At 39.1% G+C, this 9,435-nt stretch overlaps 1 protein-coding gene across 10 annotated transcripts in view; it reads left to right on the forward strand.

Moving 5' to 3' along the window:
- Positions 1–9,435, forward strand: part of RASGRP3 (RAS guanyl releasing protein 3) — a 105,912-nt gene that overhangs the window by 64,297 nt on the left and 32,180 nt on the right. For 8 of the 10 annotated variants that reach the window (XM_040496487.1, XM_040496488.1, XM_040496491.1 and 5 more), the window contains 7 exons: positions 2,152–2,346; positions 3,334–3,436; positions 4,643–4,705; positions 5,270–5,401; positions 6,657–6,804; positions 8,248–8,421; positions 8,802–8,918. In XM_040496487.1, coding sequence (XP_040352421.1) covers positions 2,277–2,346; positions 3,334–3,436; positions 4,643–4,705; positions 5,270–5,401; positions 6,657–6,804; positions 8,248–8,421; positions 8,802–8,918 — 807 coding nt within the window. In that variant the 5' untranslated portion in view covers positions 2,152–2,276. The remainder of the gene's footprint in view (positions 1–2,151; positions 2,347–3,333; positions 3,437–4,642; positions 4,706–5,269; positions 5,402–6,656; positions 6,805–8,247; positions 8,422–8,801; positions 8,919–9,435) is intronic. The other 2 variants (XM_040496495.1, XM_040496496.1) reach the window with 2 other exon arrangements.

Genomic DNA, 9,435 nt, shown 5'->3' on the forward strand with positions numbered 1-9,435 from the left:
AATAGGGTGGTCAGGAAAGGCCTCACCAATAAGGTAAGTTGGTTAAGAGACATAAAAGAATTGCTTCCAGACATCTTTAATATTTCCCTTTCACAAATCGTTTGAGCAGCAGAAGTGGGATAGCATTGATCCCGTGTTTCTGTTATTTTTACTGCACATGTGAAATAATCCTACTTTTTAGGCTCTAAATGTGGCACTGTCAGCACAAGAAGATGGTTTTACACAGAAGTAATACACGGTAAAAAATTTCCTTTGGAGTTATATGCCTACTGCACAGACCCACTGATATGTCACTCTTTGGTGGTCCCGTTGAACTAACACAACCATATACATGGAAGTTAGCTTTTTTTCCCTATTCATTCATGTGTCTGCTTTCTGAAGTTGACTTTCAGCCTACTGAAGGCAGGGATGGGACAATGATTTGTTCGTCTCAGCAGCCTCAATGCTTAGCCCAGTGTCTGGTGTCTGTCAGGTGCTTGATGATTGCCTGTTAAATAAATAAATTTCAAAAGTAGAAAAGACACTGACTTCAAACAGTTTAAGAGATTAATTCCCAGTGGGCACATTAACCTATTAAACTGCCCAAAGTGGATAACTGTCTTACATCATGATGAGCTCTCACCTTCTCTAAGCCCTATATGGAGCTCGCATCAAGGACTCTGAAATAAAATGATGGTGCCTCCAACAGCAATGCTTTCAGCATAAGGAACTCTCAGAGGTGGTTTCCAATCCCATTTCCCCTATGACAGTGATGTAAAATGAGAAAGCTGTCATCCCCACATTTTTTCTACCTATGTGACAGATCATTTGGCTATGTCAACTTTCTGATATGGTGTGGAGGAGTGATATTCCTCATACTGGATTAGGGGGCAAAATCATGACAATGTATGATATCCATACTTGGGAGAGCAATGAAAGGGGAAAAAGGAAACTAAAAGCTTCATTTTACAATGGAGTCCTGATTCTAGGCCTTAATAATTGTGTAGTTTTAGACCAGTTGCTGAATCTCTGCAAATCCCATGACCTCATCTGTAAATTGGGAATAATAATTACTATTTTTATGAAGCATTGTTATGAAATATTATTTTGTTGGTCATAACAGTATTATTATGAAGGTCAAGTTAGATAATATCTAGAAAGTGGTATGGTGATTGATCTATAATGTGGATGTTCAACAGATTATTGTTAATACTTTTATTACTATTCCCACTAGTACTAATGTCACTATTAGAGAAATCATGCAAATAAGACTTTTTAAATCAATTGTTGAATGTTTATATGATCATTGAGGATAATTCTCACAAATATATTTGCACTTTACAATTTACCTCCTTTGGGGTACCTGGGTAGCTCAGTCACTTAAGCCTCTGTCTCTTGATTGTTGGCTCAGGTCCTGATCTCACAGTTCATGAGAGCGAGCCCCACATCAGGCTCTGCTGACAGCTCAGATCTTGCTTGTGATTCTGTCTCTCCCTCTTTCTGTGCCCTTCCCCTACTCATGTGCATGCTCTCTCTCTCTCTTTCTCTCTCTCTCTCTCAAAATAAAATAAACATTTAAAAAAATTTACCTCCTTCTATATACTTATAATAATATTAAACCAAGTAACATTTATAATATTCTTGAATGTCTCTCTTATCTCTTAAGAATATGAAGAAAGTTGGGGCACCTCGGTGGCTCAGTCAGTTAAGTGTCTGACTCTTGGTTTTGGCTCAGGTCATCATTTCACAGTTTGTGAGTTCAAGCCCTGCATCAGGCTCTATGCTGATGGCGCAGAACCTCCTTGGGATTCTCTCTTCCCCCCTCTCTCTCTGCCCCTCCCCTGATCATGCACATGGTCTCTCTCTCAAAATAAATAAAAACTTAAAAAAAAGAATATGAAGAAAGTTAAGATATTGTATCAACACAATGTCGACTGCAAAATGGGCTGGTATTTAACAGAACATTTCTGTGGTCCTGGGGCACCTGCAGGCAAAGGAACAGGTCAGCAGGCATTTTGTCATCATGGTGGTTGACATATTATCTCTGTCACTTTGATACTTTTCTGGTCGAAAGATGCAGTCAATGGAAGTCATTATCTTTTTCGGTAGGAAAGTAATGCTATAATGAGGTCTGAACTCTAGTCTAATAACTTTCTTTTCTTGTTTCTTTAGAGTCTTGGAGTATAACTAAGGACAGACACCAGTACTAGCACAAACGTTACCAAGTTGCATGATTATGGAGATGGTCTACCTATTGCTGAAAATGTATCTAGTTTTTTGACAACGGCTTAATAACCATGGGGTCAAGTGGACTTGGAAAAGCAGCAACACTAGACGAACTGCTGAGCACTTGCATTGAGATGTTTGGTATGAGGGTTTTCTCCCTTTTACGTATCTTGATGCTCTGACATCCCCCTTTTCACGTGCAAGTGTTGCTGTGAAACAGAATTCAATCTCCACCTCTGGATTTGAGTCCTTTTTGATTGACCCCAATCTGTCTCCCCCAGGATCACTGCCCTCTCTGCATCTTCTTCACTTTACTTCCCACAGCTAATATGCCAGCCACATGGTCCACTTAATGTTTCTGGGACATCCTTGCATCTTTCTATGCCTACACCTTTATTACACTCCTTCACTAAAATTTGCTTCAGGGACCATCTCAGTTGCCATTTCAGGTGTTCATATTACCATTCCTAATCCCCGCTGTCAGCAGTGTGGATTGATTCCTCCCACAGCCCTTTGGGACTTTCTTATGGTACTTGGTATATGGGGCTATGGTTATTCCTCAGTCTTTTGTCTCAGACAAGCATGGGTAGCACAATCTGCTGCATTCTATATTTGTTTATATGACTTGTACCTTCTACTAAGCTACATGCTTTTTATGTTGTTTATATATCCACTTCAGCATTTCAGGATATTCTTTGCACAAATGGAATCACAAAGGGGTTGTTTTTTAATTGTTTTTTTTTTTAATTTATTATTACAGGAAGTGTTAGACCAGAGTCGGGTGGCCAGATAAAATATGGGATGATCAGTTAAATTTGAATTTCATATAAGGTACATTTTTAGTGTAAGTACATCCTAAATAATGCATTGGATATACTTATGCTAAAAAATCTATTTTTGGTTTACCTTAATTGAGATTAACTAAGTGTTCTGTATTTTTATTTGCTAAATCTGGCAATCTAACACCAGAGGGAGGGTGAGACCTACCTATCCACTCAACTTGCAAGGAAGACCCAAACAATAATTGGGTCTATGAGACGTTTTGACACTAATGTTTCTCTACTGATATTAGAAAAAGAGTAATACTGTTGTCTCCTCACCCCTCACTTTATTTTATTTTTTTAACAGATGACAATGGAGAGCTGAACAATAGTTATTTGCCAAGAATAGTTCTACTGATGCACCGATGGTATTTATCTTCCACTGAATTGGCAGAAAAACTTCTCTGCATATATCCTTTCAACTACTGCATAATTTTTACAATCATAAATCAAGTTCTGTATTTAGTAGAGTGTCTAACAAAAGCTGGTAAATTAAGATGAATAAACAGTCTTCAGTCAGTTATCCAGCTGTTTTGTGGAGATATATATATATATATATATAGATGTCTACACAAGGCATCTGCATGATGGACCAAAGAGTTGACTATCCATCTGGGTGTTTTGGCTGTACTTGAAAATAATCACTAGATATACAATGAAACGGAAGCTTAGGCTGAATGTTTCTAATTTGTCTTAAACATTTCTGCTGTTAGTATAATGAAAGGATAGTCAACACTTATTTAAGACCTAATTTATTCCTTTTAGGATGGCAAAATGATGGACACAGAGGATATGGTTTAGACATATGGAAATGCCAACCAAAATAAGGCACAAATCAGGCACACATGCCACCTAAGTTTTCACATTTTCCCTTGTTGACAAGACACAAAGAACAGTCTAACAGGTTTATTGCAATCGGTTGGTTGATATTAATTTCCGATTTCCTTCTGATACAAAAGCAAGCAAAGAAACAAACAAAAAGACCCAGAAACCCCATTCTAGTAAGAGCTTTTAGCAATCTACCACTTTTGTACACAGTGCAGTCCCAAAAGGTGATTGAAAGCCAAATGACACAAAATGACAAAATAGCCTCACATGTATAAGGAGGTTTTATTCCTGGGGATCTAATGTTTATTATCAGCCTGCTTCCAGCCCCAGGGGCCTCCACATGACTGGGAAGCCTTACGGGGTAGGAGCCTGATAGGCAGAGGGTCTGTCAAGTATTAGGGCCATGTGGGCTTCCATTGGCTCATTGCAAGCTTCCTCCACTTTCTACTTTTCCTCTCCATCCTTCCTACAGCCTCAGGATAGAAGGGAATATTGGAGAGGGTAAGGGGACATTTACCCTGAGCAGAGGTTCTTGAAAGTGAGCAATATCCCAGTCCTCAGTGTAGTCTGAGAGTCTCCAGGACTCCATATGGGGGTGTAATAGTGCAAAGGTTACAATTATTCAGTGCTGAAATCATCAGAGCTTGTTGTCTCCCCATTTGAACATCCATATAACTCACATGTCCCTGGTATGGACTTCTTATTAGGAATTCATCTAAATCGGTCAAACAGCTGCAGGTGTGGGCAAAGGAAACAAGGTACAAGGATTTTTTCTTTAACTAGTGTACGTATCGAGATGCCAGTGGAGAAAACTGTGATGAATTTCGGTTAAAGATCTGCTACTTCATGAGGTAAATATACTTATACATGTAATTTGTCTTCTACTTTATGGTTCTGGAATTGTTGATAATTTCTTTTTCCCCAAGCGGCAGACCTAGTTTGGCAATAGAATGGACTCCGATCCCTCTTTTACTGATTTTGATTAAATTGGCTCTCCTCTGTTCCTGGGAGTTGAATTTATCTTTCTTTTAGAGGTCAAGCCATAGCAAATGTGATTAGGGAATGAAACTAACTGTCGGAAAGAGTAAATTCATTTCTTTTCTATTTCCCCACCATATACTTTCCCATGTAGTTGCCATGAACTGGGAGAAGAGTTTCCTGCCCTTAGATGAGAGTAGAGACACTCAGGACTTAGGGTCAGAAAGAGAGACTCAGAGAGGGAGTGGTAGACTTGGGTCCTTGATTGAAGGAGGGAAAAGTGAGAGCTGGTATCATGCGGAGGGGAACAGGAGATTGCTAATTTGGGGTATGGTCCTGGGTTTATGGTGAAATGTAATCTGTAAAATGATACAATAATTTCCATAAAGGTCTAGCTTGAAATCTTCTCATCGTCAAAAATATTTGATGCCTTTCAGGTACTGGATTCTCAAGTTTCCTGCAGAGTTTAATTTGGACCTTGGTTTGATCCGTATGACTGAAGAATTCCGAGAAGTAGCTAGCCAACTAGGGTATGAAAAACACATCAGCCTCATCGACATATCCAGCATGTAAGAGTGGCACAAGCTTCTTTCAAACATGATGAGTCATGATGAGGGGATGGAATAGTGATGGTCCCGCTTGACCTCAGTCCATACTATTTCAGAATCAAGGTGTGCTCTTGTGAAGAAAGTCTTGCTGCAAAATAAGCACAGCCCCACTGGACATAGTTCATCTTTCCAAGCCTCAATTTCTTTATGTATAAAATGGGGATAGTACCTTGGTCATGGGGCTACTATGAGCATCCAATAAATGCATAGTAAGATAGCATTTGGCATGTAATAGATGTTGAGTACTTAGTTACTAAGTTTAGTTCCTGTCTCCTAAGTCCTTGCCACTCATAGTGTGGCCTGTAGATCAGTAGCACTGGCATCACATGGGAGCTCAGTAGAAATTCAGAATCTCAGGCCCCACCCTAAACCTGCTGAATTGGAAACTGCATTTTAATAAGAGAGCACTAGCCGATTCATGTGCACATTCAAGTTTAAGAAGCCCTGTGCTATGTGCTTCTGAGATAAGCCTGAGGCTTTACAAATGTTGACCATTGTTTTGCCATGAACTGGTTAGCTCATTTACTAGGAACTCAGTGCTAATTAGATTCACATTTTATATCTACTAGTTAACTTTGTACAGAGAAAACTATGCAATGGCCCTAAGTATGGTTATCCGTCTTGCAAATATATGTTTTTGTGTCCTGGGCATTCATACTCTGGTCCATTTTCCTAGAATACTTCTTTAAGAGTCTTGATCAACAGTGCATGATCCAGGAATCATTAGGGATGTTGTTAAAAATACAGATTATTCAGGTTCATTCCTAGTAAATCAGAATCTCTGGCAGTGAGGTCAGTCCTCTGTCTTTATAACGAATTTTTCAGATAATCCATATGTTGCTGTGAAGTGTAAGAACCCAATTCAGGTGGTTTTCATGTGCCTTCAATCACCATCGTATATATTGATAATCTGCCAAATTTATACACCTAACCCTGACCTCTCCCCTGTGATCCAAACCTTACTGGTCACAAGAAAGAGCAAGTAAGAAATTCTGGATGGATCGGTGCAAACCCACCCTGTCTGGAAAAACAACTCAAAGTTTATGTTCTATTGGCAGTGGGTCAGTGGTTTTCTCTTCAAATATGAAGGACAGGGCGTGTATTTTGCGCAAGCTCCTGGAAGCAGGCCAAGAGTTACAGAGTCAGTAGGTTAATAACTTCCATTGAGTGAAATGGCCTTTCAGCACATTGACCAGACTCACTGTTTCTTTTATAGTCCTTCCTATGACTGGATGAGAAGAGTCACACAGAGGAAAAAAGTATCCAAGAAGGGAAAAGCCTGTCTGCTGTTTGACCATCTGGAGCCCATTGAATTGGCTGAGCACCTCACTTTTCTGGAGCATAAATCTTTTAGAAGGATCTCAGTAAGAAACTGACATTTATTCTTCCAAGGATAACAACCACCATGCCAACTTTCCCAAGAGCTGCGTTTTCATATTGGCAGCCTCTGTCATTGTGCTCCACTGGAAAAGTGCCCTTAATTCACAGGAACAATCCCTTTTAACCAAAGATAAATATTATCCTGCCTTTATTTTATGGCTTAGGAGCTATATATCTGTCGCTATTTTCAATGTCTCCTTTCATACGATTAAAGCATGATTTTCTGAATACTCAGTGGAGATTTAACCATTCAAGGTTTATTTAGCTCCATTGACTTCTCCCAAGTGAACATGTTTTGCTAGGCCCTCCATTTGAGGGAAGACATATTTATTTAGGTTGGGATTTGTATAAATGCCTAATTACGGGCATAGGTTGAGAATAAGAATTGTAGGCTTTGATGAGACTCTCACATCAGGTTGTTTATTTCCAGATATAGAGAGCCAGAATTAAACTTTTCTTTCCTACTCCGTCTTAATAGTGTTCCTTCTCCACCTCCTTTCTCTTCCTCTTGACTGTGGTCTCTTCCTAGCCACCTACTCTCTATTTACTTGTTATGAGACTATTTCCACAATGGCTCATGATCAGGCTTTGTCTCACCAAGCTCTGGGGCAATCACTCTTTCTTTTCCAAGGTGCCAGGAAATTAATTACATTATTACTTGCAAAGAAGAACATGAGGTTAGAAGTATGGATTTCTGAAAGACTGATTCTTTTCACAAAATAATCCTATTTGGAGAGGACCTCAATGATCCCTTCCTGGCAGGCCATGAGAGGGAACCCCCTGCATTGTTTACATGATAGAAGGCTCACATGTATTTGGTGGCATCCATGCTGACTCCCCCAAAAGGTGTCTGTTTTGCTAAGGAGCTGCCTTACTTCAATTATTGTTTTCTTCTTCTTTTTTCTTAAAAAACTGTACAAAATTATTCTGACTTGAAATCATTATATTTGTATTCATTTCCTTTTCTTTAATGTATGCCATTGTGTCTCAGACTTGCCTGGCTGTTGGAATCACAAGTAGTGGGTGAAAAATGAAGACTCTTGGGTTCTTCCTTTGGAGATATTGATCCTTTAGGTCTGAAGTGTCCCCAGAAACCAATATGTTATAATGCAAATGCCTCAGGTGGATCTTATGATCCAGCAAATTTGAGATTCACTGGAATGTGACTTAGACTCTTGTCCCTCCCCGCCCTGTCCAACACTGTGATGTGTAAGCATGTATCTGTGTATGGCGGAGTGAAACACAGCAAAATAATATGTTAAGGGTACGTGTATATTCAAATGTGTAAGATACCATCATAAATGTGAAATGAAAGAAATCATTATGTTGTTATGAAACAGCGTCTCACATCTTCCACACAACGTTCTAATTTCTGATTTTACAAAGACTCCATTATAATTCAGAGTCTCTGAATCTTCCTTTACTAGTTCACTGATTACCAAAGCTATGTCATCCATGGCTGCCTGGAGAATAACCCAACCTTGGAGAGATCTATTGCTTTATTTAATGGAATCTCTAAGTGGGTCCAGTTGATGGTTCTTAGCAAACCAACCCCCCAGCAAAGGGCAGAAGTCATTACAAAGTTTATCAATGTTGCCAAGGTATGTATGTCTGGGCATTAGCCTGGGGTTCTTAAAGGATTCTAGATGTTTGTTCCCTCTAGAGAAAAGTCATCAAAGAAATTTGGGGTTCACACCATAAAGGACAATTAAAGTATTCATAATATCTGGTGGTGAACATCATACTTCTCTCATGCACGAAGACTACCTTTAATTGGTAATACTTAGAAGCATTCATTGTAACGTTTTCTGTAAAATGATGGATATATTTTTCTGGTGGATTGCATTTGTGCTTCATGTTAAATTGATATTATTTGTCCTAGATCCTTGTTATTAAAATAGTGCATTCACCTGTACGTCAGAGAGGCTGGAATAGTTGAAAAATTCTTACAAAGTATTGATGGTAATTTTTTTTATTGCAGAAGCTCCTTCAGCTCAAAAATTTTAACACTCTGATGGCAGTGGTGGGAGGCCTTAGTCATAGTTCTATCTCACGCCTCAAGGAGACCCATTCTCATCTTTCCTCAGAAGTTACAAAGGTATGGTGGATTAAATTCCAATCCTGAGTACAAAAGTCATTTGTAAATTGTTTAGGGATAGGATGCTCCTATCAGAAGGGGAAAGTTCTCTTCCTAGACAGTGGTTGGTTACACATGGGGAATTAAATAGGAAGGGAATAGGCACACCACTGGCAAAAACAGGTTGGAAGTGGTGGCAAGTGTCCCAATAAGAAGGCCTTTAAGAATACCAAGTGTCCCAAGAAGAATACCATTAACATATTGCAGTTGTGAGTACTCCACAAATATGCACTTGGTGCTAACTATGTGATATGCACTGTGACACACACAGGGCGTACAAGGCAAATAAGACAAATCATTCCTACCCTACCCTCCTCAAATCAAGTCAATGAACACCTGCTGTATTCATAGCACTGTGTTAAACACAGTGGACAGATACAAAGGAAGAGAGAGATGTTGACCTTGTGTAGAAATCCCTCAGATTTATAGCTGAGTTCTCAGGGAAAAAAAAAAAAAAAAAAAAAAAAAAAAAAAAAAA

This window comes from Herpailurus yagouaroundi, unplaced genomic scaffold (assembly GCF_014898765.1).
Source record: "Herpailurus yagouaroundi ecotype Mexico unplaced genomic scaffold, PumYag 188, whole genome shotgun sequence".
In the NCBI taxonomy this organism is placed as follows: domain Eukaryota; kingdom Metazoa; phylum Chordata; class Mammalia; order Carnivora; family Felidae; genus Herpailurus; species Herpailurus yagouaroundi.